This window comes from Macrotis lagotis, chromosome 1 (genome assembly GCF_037893015.1).
Source record: "Macrotis lagotis isolate mMagLag1 chromosome 1, bilby.v1.9.chrom.fasta, whole genome shotgun sequence".
NCBI lineage: Eukaryota > Metazoa > Chordata > Mammalia > Peramelemorphia > Peramelidae > Macrotis > Macrotis lagotis.
Genome location: NC_133658.1, coordinates 161351493 through 161369092, shown reverse-complemented (window position 1 = coordinate 161369092; position 17600 = coordinate 161351493). Strand labels below are relative to the sequence as shown.

At 36.5% G+C, this 17600-nt stretch overlaps 1 protein-coding gene across 6 annotated transcripts in view; it reads right to left on the bottom strand.

Annotated features, from left to right (window-relative positions):
- Positions 1-17600, bottom strand: part of ABHD12 (abhydrolase domain containing 12, lysophospholipase) — a 143944-nt gene that overhangs the window by 14613 nt on the left and 111731 nt on the right. For all 6 annotated transcript variants that reach the window (XM_074209298.1, XM_074209297.1, XM_074209301.1 and 3 more), the window contains 4 exons: positions 15663-15693; positions 11193-11238; positions 4406-4535; positions 1710-1747 (listed from right to left, as the gene is read on the bottom strand). In XM_074209298.1, coding sequence (XP_074065399.1) covers positions 1710-1747; positions 4406-4535; positions 11193-11238; positions 15663-15693 — 245 coding nt within the window. The remainder of the gene's footprint in view (positions 1-1709; positions 1748-4405; positions 4536-11192; positions 11239-15662; positions 15694-17600) is intronic.

The window sequence follows — 17600 nt, the reverse complement described above, 5'->3', positions numbered from 1 at the left end:
GCTGTCAAGTACAAGTATTAGATTAGTTCTGTTTGGCTCTAAGTGCAGAAAGCAATGGCAGAAGCTGCATAGAGGCAGATTTCCAATAGGTGTGAGGAAAGCCTCCAAACAACAGAGCTATACAAAAGAAAGGACTCACCACGCAGCAGATTGCCCCTTGACAAAGGTAAGTAAAGATGAATGACTACTCATGGTGTACGAGAAAGGATCACTTCTGTTGAATAACTCTTATGGTTCAGAAATTTTTCCTTACTTTGATCTAAAGTTTGTCTGCAAACTTTTCTTTTTCAGGAGCCAATGGGATTAGATGAGGCAACAAGGTGGTGATATGAATAGAGTGCTAGGCTTGGAGTCAGAAGATCCAAGTTCAAATACAGATTCAGGCACTTATTGTGTAACCCTGGACAAATCATCACCTCTCCCCTCAACTGTAAAATGGAGATCATTTATAGTACCTTCTTCCCACAGTTGTTGTAAAAATCCAGTGAAATATTTGTCAAGTGCTTAGGACACTGTTTGGCTCATAGGAGGCACTAGATAGTTTAAAGACTGAACTCTACTGCAACTCAGATCCCATAATCTTCACAACCACTGCCCCCTCCCACAGTGGACAAAACAAGCATAATGAACCCCATTTTATGGATGAAAACACCAAAGGGAAGGGAAGGGAGATATCTGCCCAAGGCCACACAGGTAAACAAGAAGAGAACTCAAAATAACACAAAACATTGATCCAACTTAGAACCATTGTCAAATAGACTCCAGCTCAAAAGGTCATTTCTTGTGCCTTAGTCCATGCTCCACCTGTTTTTTCAAAGTTATTATTTACAGATTGGGGTGGAAGGGAGCAGAAGAGTCAAACACATTTGATTCTACCTAGTGCTGAGTCATCTTAGTAAATACAGGAAAGGTATTAGCTGATTCTGAATACAGGAGAAGTATCAGGGATTCTCTCCCCTACAGCAAGAGAAGCTAAAAATGAGGATCATTTTTTTTTCCTTTAAAAATTTTTTTTTCCAAGAGCTTTGAATCATTTTCACATGCCAGGGTAAAGCTGACATGCCAACAGGAAAAAGTAAAATTTCTAAAAGGGCAAATTTAGGTTTGATATAAAGAAAAAACACATCCTAGTATTTACAGCTATCAAAACTTGGAATCAGGCTGCCTTGAGATTTCATATTTTGAGACTGAAGAGGAACTTAAAAGGTATACACATAACAGATTGGGCAGAGTTAGGGTCCAATCAGCAATTCAGATCTTATGAAAAAAACATGACAACAATTCTATCCTTATAATAAGATACCTACTTCATACCAAAAATTAGTTTGGGGCTGAGGTAATAATCTGTGTCCAAATATGGAACTTTCAGTGTGATTTTATGTAGGCCCTGTAGGTTTACTAAATGCTTTAGTAAACAAAGCCAAGCTACCACTAAAATTGCAAATCAAAATATATTGTCTATTGTTTCAATAAAAACTTTTAAAAGTAAGGTTGGACAGCCCTGACAAGGTATAAGAGAACATGAGTCAGGAATACAAAACCTTCTTTTGATGGAAAAGATTATTTATTAGAAGGTATCTCATTTAATAAGCATATAATGTGTCTTCAGAACAAGAGACAAGCATACATTTTGAGACATGCTACAGCAATGGCCATAAAAAGTTATAGTGATCATTAAATGCTTCATTCATGGTTTTGAATGCTCTTACCTCGTTCACATAAGCGCCTTACTAAGTTGGTTGCAACTCTAGAAAGAAAAAAGTAAGCCAATTAAAAGTTCATTCTTTTCTATTTTCTTTTTTTTAATTTAACCTTAGTTCATTTTTTTATTTATTAAAGATTTCATTTGTTTTACAATTTTTCCCCCAATCTTACTCCCCCCCAGAAAGCAATCTGTCAGTCTTTACTTTTGTTTCCCATGTTGTACATTTCTATTTTCTAATAAATAGGCAAAAAAAGCACTAATCTATTATCTTTTTTTTTTTTGAGGATTTTTTAAAGAGAGGCCACTATAATTTGACAGCTGGAAACTTGGGTAGCCCTGCTATGAACAGAACAGGAAATCCTGGGGATCCTGCAGAGAGGCTCAACTCTCTGATGCCTCCAGTGCAGGGTGGGTCTCTCTCTCTTCTGGTAAAGTCTCACTTCACCTACACCTTGGGAACAGATGAATACTTTTAATGGTAATGAATAAGTCAAGTTCTTAGGTGACCATTGTCTGCCTTCTGCCATCTATAAAGCCTGTCGGGAAGGACTAACACACTGAGGAAAGCACAGTGATCACTGCTCGGGAGAAACAATTTAGAATGTCAAGATTCACTGCTTGGAAAGTGCCGCAGATAGGCACATTGTCTAGACCAACACACTTCATGCAGTAAACAGTTATCCTTGTTATTAGCAGTTGTACCCAGATCACACTGCTTTGTTTGTACAAAGACCATCTTTGATCAAAAATTGGGAAGCTAATGAAAGATGCCCATTCTGAACATGGCTCATCTTTCTTGAAAAGACCAGCATGGCAATCATTCTCCTTAGGTGGAATTTAAGTTTTTCCAAACCACCCCACCTCTTTATAGTCTTCAGAAAGTAAGGTATGAAAAAGTTCTAAGGCTAATTGAGGGAATGGGACCAGAGGGCCAAATAGCATAGGGAGTGTCAAATTCTGTGGCACATTTCCCCATCCAATTGAAATATGGGCAGACATCACCCTTTTGGGTAGGGAGGATGTGGTGGCTCCCTTGGGAGTTATGATGAAATAAAAGCCCAGCATAACAGGCCAGACCACTTCACCTAAGAACCTAACCTTTCTGGTGAGCACCTATTTGCACCTCCAAGAACAACACAACACAATGCAAACTGATCAGTAGAAGGTCTTCCCTTCTATTCTCTCTAGATTTTGTCTTCCCCCATTAAAATGTGAGCCCTTTAAGGGCAGAAACTATCTTTCTTTGTATCTCTTCAGCAGAATGCCGGCTACACGGCAATAAGTGCTTTTTTGGATAAGATTATGTAGAGATGAGGCAGGCTAGGAGAGAATGCTGGACCTGAAATAAGAAAGGTCTGAGTTCAAACTTAACCTCTGTCACTCAGGGCATTTAACCTGTGTCTGCCTCAGTTTCCTCATCTGTAGATAAGGGACAATATAAGGATAAGTAAATAAAAGCACTTTTCTTCCAGAATTCCTGAGAGAATCAAATGAGATAATATCTATCAAGTGCCTTGCAAACCTTACAGCATTAAATAAATACTATTAAGAGGGAAAGGAGCTGGAATTAGAGTTGGAGGAATCCAGCTTTTACTTATACTGCATTACCAAATTTTAAATGATGCTGGTTTTCATATCATACTTTGCATCTTGATAAGTGGACAAAATCTATTCATGGGCAACTGTAGTTTTGGGACAACTGATTAAACAGAAAAGGAGGAAGTTTTCCAAACTTGATCAAATGCAGCAATGATCCTTTTATACTTTCTGCTGCTAACATATATACTCTGAAGTCTAAGTCATATAAACCTCCCTAAGTTCCCATTTACATAGTTTTCTCCCAGTATAGTTTCTTCCCCATCTTATTTCTGGTACACAGGCACAGTGATAGCTCCTCTGCCCTTCCTAACCAGGGATTTCCCTGACTCTTGCTACCCTTATTGAGAAATAAGAGGCTCAGCATTCCCTCTCCTCTATTAGGAAAGGAATCATTCCACCCTCTCCTAAAAAAAGTCTGCTTCCAATCTATCCTGTCTATTTCCCTCCTTCCTGGCTCCCCTAATTAAGGACTTTTAAAGCAATTAATCCTCTAAAAACACTCTAGGTTTTAACTAATTAACATCCTAGGTTAAAGTGGGAAAAGACTAGGAGAATAAGGATAATAATATTTATCTATTATTATTTCTTCAATGTGAGAGGTTGCTGGTGTCAACATTCCCTTCATCCACTGAAAGGAAACCCTTCTGTAACTTAGATGAGTTGTCTATGCCCAAAGAAATTACCTGATTTGCCTAGGATCATAATTTTATCATACTTGGGATCTGACCTCTGGTCTGCTGGATTCTAAACCCAGCACTCTATAAATTGCATCATTCTGTCTCTTAATTCTACAGTGTTCAGTGATACAGAGGAAAATACTTAGGGATAAGCTTCAGAAATTCTCACAGAAAAATATCAAAAGAGGGCAACTAGGTAGCACAGTGGATAAAGCACCAGGCTTGGAGTCAGGAGGATCTGAGTTCAAATCCAACCTCAGATACTTAATAATTACTTAGTTTTGTGATCTTTTGCCTTGCAAAAACCAAAACAGATAAAATAAAATAGCAAGAGATTTGGATAGATTGATAATTTCAAAGTGTTTACAACCCCTTAACTTCTCCCTGTAAAGTGAATTAAATGCCAGGTGAATGGAGATCTTACCCAGTGCCCAAAGAATGGCCCCAAATATACACAGGATTGTAACCACTTCTTGCTTTTATCCAGTCAAAAACATGTAGCGCATCATAGGTCATTCCCCCTTCTGTTGGAGTTCCTATTGAATCACCCCAGCCTAAAAAAAGAGGAGCCCAGAGAAAGAGCAAATGAAAGATCTTAATATTTAAAGCCATTTGTCAAATAAAAATTATTTGCATGCCCCTAAATTGATCATTATTCTGAATCATTAGTGAGAAAACAAGTCTTAGACTCCCAGGGTGGAGGCTCCACCAGCTTTTCAATGGGTTGCAGCTTTCAGTGCAATGAATTAAAAACCAACAATGAGGACTGTCCAGGGGTAAATGAACATGCTCTCTTCGCTAGTTAAATCCCTGTGTCATTGAATCCAAGAAAAATATGAATGACCAGGGGTGAAGGGATGAGCTAAATGATCTGAAGTTCCTTCCAAGTCTTGGTTTGTAAGATTATATAAGTCAGCTCATACCACAGTTATATATTTGCCCACCATATTATATTGACACTGCAGAATCAACACAAAGTGAAGGTAGAGGGATGACAGTTGTCATAACAATAACAGTAATGATGGATAACATTTTAAAAATACAAAGCAGTTGACAAATATTCTCATTGACCCTTATATATGAGCAAGTAAGCTATAGTGGAAAGAGCAGGATTGAATTCAAAATTCAGGTTCATGTCCAAACAATTTGGTAAACCTTTATAGTTCTTTGGACCAGAGGTTTCTTAACTATTAAACTAGATAGAGATTCAGTTTAGGTATATCTCTGAAGTTCCTTTCCAGTTGTAGCAAGCTGAGATTCTGTGAGCCTCCAAAAAGCTTAAAACATTCAGTCTTATTGAAACTAGTTTCCAAGCAAATATGTGGATTTCTAAAGCCTGAAAGAATGCAGGCACTGGAAAGACTGCCTCATGGCAATTACCCTTCTGGTAATTTGTAATCGCTAGCTCTACTGACCTAGTCTTCCCAGGGAAAACTGACCTCTAACCCACAAACCTCAGAATGCCACTCTAAACGATGGCTATTACAGATTACAAATGGAATGGTAAATAAGAGAGGAGCTGATTCACAGATCCAGTCACAAAATCTCAGTCATTCCCTTCCATTCTACCTCTAACCCCCTTCTCCTCCTCTTTCTTTCAGACTTCCTTTCTTCTACTTAAATAGAACATTTTGGGGGAGAAAAATGCGTGTGATTCACAAAGTAAAAAAACATAAATGAATGCATGAATAAGTAGGTTGTTTTGGGGTGGTTTTACCCTTTTTGGTCAGAATAAGAATTTCTACTACTGAGATTCTGAAATGGTCACCTCAAGATTACTTGTAATGATCAAAGGCTAGCATAAGACAGATGTGTGATATCTATCATAAAAATTTCTAATCTGTTTTATAATGACAGAAAATTTCACATCTAGAATTTGGCCAGTGTTTTCAATCTCCCTGACCCTGGCTTTCATGAAAACTGACTAAAAATCTTGAAATTTTTCTAGCATTGGAAGGAACTTCAGGTGTCGTGTAGTTGAAACTCCTCATAGGGGAAAAAAAACCAAGGGCCAGAGTAAGTCCCAACTAAAATTCCATCCTTTATAATAAAGGAAGACTTTCCTAGCCCTTCTTAATTCTAAATCCTTAATTATTTCTTGTTTATCCTGCATAGCTTGCATTGAATGATTATTTGCCCGTTGTCTCCTCCATTAGATTCTTAAGACTAGGGACAGTCTTTTGTCTTTTTTGTATTCCCAGAGTTTAGCACAGCACCTAGCACATTGGGTGCTTAATAAATGTTTATCATTTTACTGGTTGATTGGAAAGCAATCACACAGGCAGTTAATGGCAGAATCAGGAGTTGAGACACATCATGTTGGCCCCCCTGTGATTTGAACTCTAAATTGGAATTCAATTATTTTTGTTCTTTTTTTCAATTTCACCTTTATTAGACTTGCCAAAGCCCAAATCTAATACCATCTCCCAAGGAAAAATGTTTAGTACTAAAGAAGACACAGACGAGTGAGACGAGTATTCCTCTGAAGGATTCAATATTCTCATAGAAGAGAATACATATACACACATAACAATAACGGAAAACAGAATATACTAACACATAAGAACAATGAGCAAGGTACTTTGAGGGTTCTTCCCAATTTGGGAAGAAAAATATGGATAGCTTCACGGAGGGCTTTAAAGAATGAGTAGCAATTTAATAGGAAGGGAGTTGGGGCTTGAGAATTTTAACTCTTAGGAATCAAAAGACAGAGAGGCAGGAAAACAAGGGCTATTTCAGAGATAGGGAACAGTTTAGTTTGGGACATATCAAGATAGATTTATGGGAGATAACGTAAGCCAGTTTGGAATTTGTTCTGTATGCAACTGGAACCACTGAAAGTTTTCTGAGCAGGGTTGTGGGAAGGAATGATGTAATCAAAGTCAAGGATCAGGAAGATTATTCTGGCACAGGGGTTTGGGAAAGAATGGAATTAGAGTTGAGGAGAAGGGGGAGAGAGAGACAAGCTAGGAAACTATTATAATACTCTAGGTGACAGGGAGTTGAAAGAATGAATGCATTTCAGAGATATTGTAGAAGGAGAATCAACATATGTTAGCCACTTTTTGAATGTTAGGGATGAAATAAAGATTATAAGCATGGGTTACCAGAAAAACTATAATATTAACATAAGCAGAGATGTCATAAAGAGGGAAAGGTTTCAAAGGAAAGGAAGAGTTCAGTTCTAGTCATTTTCCATTTGAGATGCTTATGGGCTATTCCTGATAGAAATGTCTAATAGGAAATGAAAAATTTGGGTCTGGATTTTGAGAGTCATCTTAGTGAAACCAAGAGAGTGCAGTAGAAGGCCAAGGAAGAGGGTGAAGATGAAAGAGAATCAAAGATGCAACAGATTAGAAGAAGTGGAATCAATGATAAAGACATGTAAGGGAACAATTTCAGTAGAATGGTGATGGAGGAATCCACATTGCAAGAAAATTGAGTGATAAGTGGATTGCTTCAAGCAGTGAATGGAGACTACTCCTTTGTTAAATCTGGCAATGACATAGAAAAGTGAAATGGGTAGTCTGAAGGTCAAGGGAAAGTTGCTATTTTAGTTTGTTTGTATTATGTCTTTTTAATTTTTCCATAGCAAGGTCCAGGAGGAGTTAGGGATCCTGGGACCGGTAGGGATGAAGAACATAGGTGAATAGTAGTCCTTGATATTTATATCATAAACACTCCAGTGCCTTTTCTAAGTCCAACTTCCCTCATTTCTCTGGATCCTGGGCCAGTTGCTTCAATGCTTCTTCCCAGGTAGTTGCTGCACAGGATAGTGGTAGAAGAAACTAAATGCTAAAAATTTCAGGTGAGCTTTCTGAAATTTTTCCAACTATTATTATAGAAACTGAATGTAACTCCTTACAATAAGCTGGGTAAGCCTGTGCTAAAGAGAAGCATGAAGAGTAGTCTGGTCTCTTGGAGAATTAACAAACATTATTAACAAACAAAAATTAACATTAACAAAAGGATGTTTGTGTTTTTAAAATATCTCTTCTTAAACCATTTCCCTTATCTTTCTTCCCCCATTGAATCTGAAAAAAAGAAATCAGTGACTGCTGTTTTTTGAGCAGCTCAGCAATGAGTCATCATCAAATGATTTTTTTTAAAGGCATCACAAGGTTTAGAAGGAACTAGTTTTGATGCATAAGCAAAACAATGGGACTTAGGGCAGTAAAACCTGCTTCCCAGGCCCTTAATGTCTATAATAGGAGTAGAGCATAGGTAGGTAGAAACTATACCAATAAGGTTTTTCTAGCCAATATTCTGGGAGAGGTTTTGAGAGTAAATTTTCAGCAGCAGTTTCTCACAATTGTTTGTTTTGTTCTGTTTGTTTTTAACTACCTGCTCTGTATAAAGAACTGAGTGTGTTGTCTTAAGAATATATGAAATACTTCCTTAGGATATGATTTCTCTCTGGTCATATTCAATTTGGATCAATGTACAGCATGGAAACAATGTAAGGACTGGCAAATTGCCTTCTGTGGGGGGTGGGGGGAGGGAAGAAAGATTAGGGGAAAAATTATAAAATTCAAAATAAATAAAATCTTTATAAAAAAAGAATATATGAAATATGGTGTCCCTCCCTCAAAAGGCTCACAATTTAGCTAGAGAATCAGATAATCATAAAAATGCTACAATACAAGACAGTATTTGATAGTTACCGATGAATAAATGGTACAAATAGTAAAGATCATTGGGTTCAGTCAGAGGAGGGAAAGATCCCCAAGTCTGAGCAATGGGTTCCTAAGGTTGGGACCCTAGCTTCACTCACAAGATCCTCATCAATTTATCACTGGGGGTGATGACCGAAGTTTTCAACTCTCTCAGACAAGTTCTTTTCTCTCCACTTACACTGTTACCAGCACCCCTCATGCCAGGTGACATTTCCTGGTCTCTCCAATCTGATCTATCTTCCACCCTGCCAGATTAAGCTTTTAAAAACCTCTCTTTTCATCTTGTTCCTTTCTAGCTTAAGAACTTCAACTATCCCCTGTTCCGTTTTCTTCTTCTTTTTTTTTTTTTTGCAAAAAGTGCTGTCAGACTCAGGGCAAATCTGCAATCTACCCAAAACACCTTCTAGAAGGTATTGCTGACATGACAAAGACAATAAGTTATGCACAATATCAATGAAGGATTTTAAATTGATTAGAAATCAACAGAGGATGGCTGGATAAGTTTGGTCAGCCTTATGAAATTTCATCTACTTTTTAAAATAGAGAAAGTTGAGTATGGAAGCTCACTAGAGGATGGTACTTTCTATTAGGCTGCATGTTTCTATCATGGAATAGGAGAAAAGAAGTGTTTAGATGAGGGACATGATAGGAGAGGGCTAGCTAATTTTCCTTCCAGTTCTATCTAAACAAAGACTTCATTCAGAGTGGCAAACTATTTATTCATTGAAACATTGAATTCCCATGTTAAAATTCAAATGCAAAGTCAAAAACACATTTCAAACTGTCAAAAAATTGTTTTTGATTAGCTTCAATTAGAAATTATTTGTACCTATCCACCTGTTTAATAAATCAATTTGTAAATAATTATAGTTACACCTCAATGAATTTCACTGAAAGAATCAATATTTCCTTATATTAGTCTTTCTGATCAATTTTAGGATCAAAATCTTTTCAGAAAATGAAACTATGTCTGCTAGTCCAGAACAAAGTTTTCCCTAAGAGAAATGTTCAATCCCATCCAACAGGTATTTATCAAGTACTTGTTGTATATAGGAAGCAGGAGTTAGAAGAAAAAAAAGGGGTAAAAAGGATTCTTATATCCAAAGGTCCTTTCAATAATTTTTTTCAGTCAAGTTTAAATCAATCCATCAAATCCTTTTTGTTTTTGTTTTGCTTTTCTTGATTTCTCAAGTACAGTTGAGTGAGATGCATTTTTGAAGTTTCTAGAAAGAATTTTCCTTATTTTTGCAATAAATGAGCAAGTAAAAATTATTTGGCATGTACAAACTATTTTTAGTAAATGAATTTGAAGAAGGAGAAGCAGTTTGCGGTTAGTAAAAGTTTCAGGTATAAAGTAAACTGCTTCATTCAAAAAGGGAAGAAAACAGGAAAATTAAGTATGATCTGGTTATTTTAGAGAGAAAACTTTCCTGTTTTCACTAATACAGATTGGAATAAACTTTACTGAACAATGAGGTTATCTGCTTTTCTAAAAGGGATTCATCTCAGTGGTGTCTGCTGGGAAATAATAAAGAATGAAGGAAAGTACTCAAACGTACAAAAATATTTAAAGTAACTTTGTTACAGCAAAGAACTAGAAATTAAAGTTATCAATTTTGAAATGACTTTAGGGCATTTATTTATGTAATGAATTATGGCATATATGTAAAGAAATATTGTTATGCCAAAAGAAATAACCAAGGGACAATTTCAGAGAAACTTAGGATGGCAAATATAACTGATACAGAGTTAAGTAGGAAGAGTCAGAAGAGTTATTTATAACCATCACACTTCAAAGAAAAAACAGCTTTTTAAGATTTAAGAAATTTGAACAATGTAACGATCAACCATAATTGCAGATGATGAAGTCAGAGTACAAAATAAGACATACAATTCTGGAAGCAAATAATATATATTTTGCCTAATTATGCTAAGTGCTATAGGGATCCCCCCCTTCCCAATATTGAGGGGAAGATGAGGCTTAACCAAAAAATAATAACAAAAAGACAGAAACTGCATATATTGAAGTATTTTAAAAGATGCAGAAACAAGAAGTTCAGAAGTAAAGAGAAGAGTAGGACAGTTTGAATAGAAACATACTGAAAGTTACTATACATTTACAGGAAAAGCAAGTATTTTAATGATTCCCAATTTCATCTACAATTCTTATTAGGTGCTCATTTTGGGTTTTCCCCAACAAAAATGGAGCTTATTAAACAAATACATTCATGTATGTGTATAGACATTTCATTTAACTTTCTGATTCCTGACAACAGGACAGTCAGGTATTTTTATCTTAAGTGAGGAAAGGGTATCACATACTACACAGGAAATCAGTTTAGAAGAAAGATCTTTCCAATTCCTTTTCAGCCATTTTCACACAGTGAAAAGGGCCCTAAAGGAAGATTATAACATAGAAAATAATTGGTTTTCTTAGTTCCTATCAAAGAGACTGTATGAAGAAAGCGTAAGGTTAAAGGAAGAGAGAAGTAGTCAATAACAAGTTCTTCAAAGTCACTTCAAAATAAAGCTCACCTCTGTAATCAAAGGTGACTACATGGTAACCAAGGGAACTCAGAACCTGCAAAGGGAAAAGAAACACATATATATTTGCAACAAAAACAAATGTCTATCTCACAGAAAGCTGTCCTTTAACCTAAAAAGCCTAGTTCATATTTCTATATAGGGTTCTGTACAGTATTACCATATATAATATCCATGAGTTAATTAAGTTGCTGAAACCTCACCTGACAAGCCACACAAGCGATGACCTTATGAAGGGATTTTCTACTCCCAGGCACTTCTAATTCTAAGGAATATTAAGAGTTCTTATAGGTCCCAGGATAACTATCTTATCTCAGATTCTACTACCTAAGCCCAAAACCTGGAAGATAGAGGCAGAGGAAGAGATATACAAAGAGGTTGCTTAGACTCAAAGACAGCCAAGGAAGAGTCTCAAATGAACTTCACTCTGCAACATTGTTGTGGCTGTTGAGTTGTTTCAGTTGTACTCTTCGATTCCCTTTTGGGGTTCTTTGGGCAAAAATGCTGGAGTGGTTTTGTCATTTCCTTCTCCAGTTCATTTTACAGATGAGAAAACTTAGGCAAACAGGGTTAAATGACTTAGCCCACACAATTAAGTTAGTCTGAGGCCGAATTTGAACTCAAGAGTTTCTTGACCCCAGGCCCAGCATTCTATCTACTGTGCCACCTAGAAGCAATATCCTTTAGATATTCCCAGTGTGGGACACTAGGAAGGAAAAGAGAAAAATGATTGAAGTCTATGCCTTTTAATTGCAATCCAAATAACTTTTTTTTTTTAGGTTTTTGCAAGGCAAATGGAGTTAAGTGGTTTGCCCAAGGCCACATAGCTAAGTAATTATGCAGTGTCTGAGATGGGATTTGAACCCAGGTACTCCTGACTCCAGGGCCGGTGCTTTATCCACTGTGCCACCTAGCTGCCCTCCAAATAACTTTCAACTGTTATAGAATCAAATTTATTTATTATTTAAAAAAAAATGAAACAAAAAGTCAAAGCCCAATTCCAACTAATGAAATCCTATTTATTAATGTCACTACCCTTACATTAAAGGGCAGCTAGATGATATGGTGGGTTTGGAATCTGGAAAACTCATCTTCAAATCTGGCCTCAGAATAACTGAGTGACCCTGGGCAAGTCACTTAACCCCATTTGCCTGAGCTGGGGAAGGAAATGACAAACCACTTCAGTATCATCTTTGCCAAGGGTTCCCATAAGTCAGACATGACTGAAATGACTAAAAAACAAAAACCCTCACCAAACAGGTTAAAATCTCTAGGTAAGGGGCAGCTAGGTGGCATAGTGGATAAAGCACCAGCCCTGGAGTCAGGAGTACCTGGGTTCAAATTTTACCTCAGACACTTAATAATTACCTAGCTGTGTGGCCTTGGGCAAACCACTTAAACCCATTTGCCTTGCAAAAACCTAAAAAAAAAAAATCTCTAGGTAAAAGGACAGTCACAATGTTACCCATAAAGCTGAGACAACTGCATAGATAAGTCTACTACTGTAATTGGAGCACAGCCAGAAAAAAAAAGGATATAGGAAATAATCCTATTATTAAAACTTCTGGCTCTCTTCAATCTTGTTCTTCTGAGTACAGAACTTGGAATCACAAAATCTGAGTTCAAATCAAAGCTCTGCCATTTATTACCTGTATGATCTTAGTTGAGCAAGGCATTTAAACTCCTCTGCTAAAGGAAAGGTTGTGCTAGATAATCCCTAAGGTTTTCTAGCTTTCAATCTATAATCTCCATAAGCAATCTGAGCTGGCCCATGTGACTCAATTTCATCTTTTCTTCTGCCTCCAATTCCTTCTTTTTACAAATGTGTACTTCATATCACAAGATCCCCTCAGTAAAGAATGAATTCTATTTCTGAATTACTGACATTCTAACTGACAATGGAATTACTGAAAATTGGAGTATAATAAAATACTTTTTAAATAAAGGGAATTTCATACCTTCAGCAAACTACCCAAATTTCCAGATTCTACATTGTTGACTGATAATAAACTATTTTGAAAAAAATATCTGAATTTTATTAACTGCTCTTGAGAAACCAGTTCACTGAGAACAGCAGTGTTTAGACCGAGGTCTCAACATCTGGATAGATTTCGGGGGAGGGGGTCTGCAAACCTGATTGCAGAGGGAAAAAAAATCCAAATATTTATTTCAAAATAATTGGCTTCCTTTGCAATCACATTTCTTCTTATGCATTTTAAAACATGTTTCTGAAAAGGGAGCCATGGATTTAATCAAACTGTCTAAGAGCTCCATAATACAAAAAAGGTTAAAAGTCTCTGATGTAGAGAATACTGTCCTATTTCATGTACAAGCTGAAATTCATTCCCTTGAAATTTTGTCTGAGATGAAATAAACTGGATTCTGTTCAGTATGAACCTAGAATATCTGCCTGCCTATCTACTATGAGTCTTTAAATGTTTTATGTCCTAAATAAGTATTTGGAACTTGATATCTGAGCTCTTAATCTAATCACTATTGGACATTAGGGCACCCCCCCCCCCCTTAGCTTTCATTAAAGTTCATCTCTGTTTTCTTGATAAGAGACTTATTTAATCTAAAATGACACAGTGAGTGATACAAAAAAATACCAAAATTCACACACACACACACACACACACACACACACACACACACACACACAATCCCACAACACCAAGTCTTGACCTGCACTATGGGCTAAGATTCTCAGAAATGATCTTGTCTTATACATATTTTGTCTTATAGAGTATTTGACTATTTGGATAGTAAGACTAAATGGACCCACTTGGGAAGTATCACACAATCTACTGAATAGAGTTCTGGTTAGCTGTTATGTCAAATTGTAAACCACAGTTGCGGAAACTGCATGGAAGCCTTGAACCAATAGGCCACTATTAAAGAGGCCACTTGGAATAAGCTACAACTCCTACCTTCCCAGCTAAATATATACAAAAGCCACAGAGACTAGTCCTGCCCTCTTGTTTGATCTCACAGGGAGGCTACAGGTCTGTAGGTGGATCACAGAGAGAGGAAATGGAATGTTTTTCTATTAATTTGGACCACAAAGACTCAACAGCTTTATAACTATCCCCTTTTTCTTCCTAAAGTAGTGACAACTCCCAGAATTATAGAAAAAAATTATGAGGGCCTAGAGTCCTGGTTGATCTGTTCATGTGAGGGAGAAAATTGCCTTCAGCATTTATTTTATAGGCTAATGAACTTTTTCTGTTTTTCTATTATTCTTTTCTGCCAGGAAAGGCATTGTTCTGTTAAATATTTAGATCTATTTTGATATGTAAGAGAGGAAAGCACATTCTTAATTGTATGTTTGTTACTTTTGACCCTGACAGCACTGAGAAATGTCCTGAAATTAGCGACTTAAGAAAGAAAGAGAAAGATGGGATTTGCCCTAGGAAAAGATGCACCAGCAACATGGATCAGACCTGATATTACAGAAGCCAGTGATTCTAAGAGAACACAGTGCTGATTCAACAGAGAGACAACCCTCAGTGAGACAGAGGCAGGACGGGGCTGTTCCCCATAGGACAAAGGATAAATATTAAAACTTTGTGAATACACAAAAACATTCATCACAATTTGAGATAGCCTTGTAATTCACCTTATTTAAATTTTTCCTCTCTCATTTTTTTCCTTTACTTTTTTGGAAAGAATTAGTTATTCAATTTCCCATCTGCTTTGGCAAAGATTACAATGACAGAGAATGCTTTTCAGTTAAATTGCTGAAATAAGTTTTATTGTATACCTCTCATAATGTTGGGAAAGGAATTTATGCAGTAATATGCATTTTGTTTTAAGTTTAGGTCAGCAATTAAGCATACTTGTAATTCTTGCTCTTTTATTATTGTTATTATTATTATGAGGATGAGGATGATGATGATGGTCTGGACCTGTGATTTCACCAGCATGGAGAAATCCAGTTGTGGAAACTCCCTCCAGAAACATAACTTTTCTGCAATAGACACTTGTAAAGAGCTACCTTGATCCCTATATCCTGCCCATGGTCACTTTAACTGATAAAAGTCAAAGGTAAAACTTGAAACACATCTTCCTGACTCCAAGGCAATCCCTGTATCCATTATGCCACTGCCTCTCATAATTACCACCATAATGGCTTTACTAGGAGACTATTCAGCACAACATTTTTGAAAATTCAAGTCCATATAGCACTTCATGTATCTTGCCAGTGATTTTGACACAGGCATGAGAAAAATAGTTCAGAATTCTTAAAACTCTCATTGTAGAAAGCTCTCATGAAATATTTTTATATGGTCAAAACAGACATTTGCTTACCAATATAGCTGCCTAAGATTCCCTTATTGAGGAAAGCAGAGAAACTAGACTAAAGCTTATTTTCACAAATATTATCAATGGACTCATTCTGTTCCCTCCCACTTCTTAAAATTAACAAGGGGGTGGGGAATGGGGGAGAAAATGTCTTACCTTATATAATGCCACTCGATGGTCTCCTCCTCTAGAGAAATTAATGGAGAAGGAAATAAGAAAGTGAAACAATTCATTAGTATCATCCTCACAAAGTACCAGGCTTTGTGAATTCAATTAGAGTCAATTCAATATAATCTGATAAGCATTTATTAAGGACCTACAGTGTGTAATGCATTCTGCTCGGTGCTAGTCAAAATCGATTGATGGAAGGATTTTAACCAATACCCATAATTCAGTGGCACTATGACTAAAGGGTCTATGGCAGGAAACTAAATGAATTTTCTTTTTTTGGAGGCAATTGGGATTAAGTTACTTGCTCATAGTAATAGAACTAATAAGTGACTGAGGCCAAATCTGAATTATGTCCTCTTGATTTCAGGTTGGTGCTCTATCCACAATGCATTTTCTTTCAAATGTATTAACATACATTTTAAAAGAAAACTATATATAATAATAATTCAGTTTCATAATTCAATTTGCCTTTTCTGTTCTTTATTCATTGAAATCTTTTTATAAAGTCCATCAAAAATGGAATTAAAGCCATAGAAGTTATAAAGAGTCCTCAGTAAATCTCTTGAGACCACAGAATTCTGATATAGGACACCCTGACCCTTTATATAGAACCCTTCTTCACTGGAAGAGAGTTCAAAAGCACTTACAAAAAAAAAGGCAGTATCTTATGTGTCTAATCAAAAAACTTGCAAAGGAGTAGCCGCTCAAGAAATAGAGATCTCCCTGGGCACTTCTAAAGCACAAGGTAGCTTTAGCAGCTAGAGGATAGAGCTTAAGTCCACTTTCTTGTCCACAATATGGCCCAGGATCCATGGAGCTGAAGCCACTTTACCAGGTGGCAAGTCCAGTTTACTGATAAAGTTCACATTTCAAATTCTTTAACCTGTTTGGCAATGTCTGAGTCAGCATTGAAATGTGAACAATCAAAACCATAGAATTAAAGATTCAAAGCTTTTAATCTAATAACTTGGGCATGTGCAAAGACTGAAAACATGCATACAGCCAGAAACCTCTTTAGTCTATTAAAAAATCATACTGACAACTTCCCGGAAGGACTTCAAAGTCAAGACAAGTTCCCAAAGAGACCTGCAGTATCCTCACCTATTTTCATGCCCTTGCATTTAACCTATCAGACAATAGCAGACTACTTTTTCAGATAAAAGAAATCTTTTATGAAAATGGTATTTTCAGCTCATTTCAGATGCCTTGGGGACTAGATGGCACCTGCCCTCTTCAGTTAACTCCACACTGGCTGGCTTGTTTGGGGGCACAGCAGCAGCAGCAATATCCTACTGCTTTAGCAAACCAAAAATAAAATGTTTTTTTCTTTTTAATATTTATTTAAATGTTTAAAAAATAAATGCTTCACATTTTAAAGAATGCCAGGGAAGGGTGAGATAGAGACTTGTTTTTCTTCTTTATTTTGCTCTTAAAAAAACCCAACACAAATATCATAGCTAAAGCATGTATTTAAACAAGGAAGAGGTAAACTATATCTAAGGACTAAGAAAGTTATTTTTTACAGAGTTCCATTGCAATCAACAACTATTTCATTTCCTACAGGTATTGTACAAGCTGAATGATCTGAACCACTATTTACATCCTAAGACTGGTTTTAGAAGAGCCCATTAAAAAAAAAACAACTCTCCTGTCATAGGCACTTAAAAATTTGCAAAGTATTTTATGTACATTGTCCCATATAATACTAACAAAAAAATCTGAAGGATATATTATGAGTATTTTAATTCTACTTTTGGGAGCAGTTAGTGGTTCATTGAATAGAGTGTGGGGACTGGAGACAGGAAGATTCATCTTTCCAAAATCAGATCTGATCTCCAACAATTCCTAGCCAAGTAATTTCATTCTATTTGCCTCAGTTTCCTCATCTGTAAAAAAGGGCTGGAGAAGAAAATGGCAAACCAC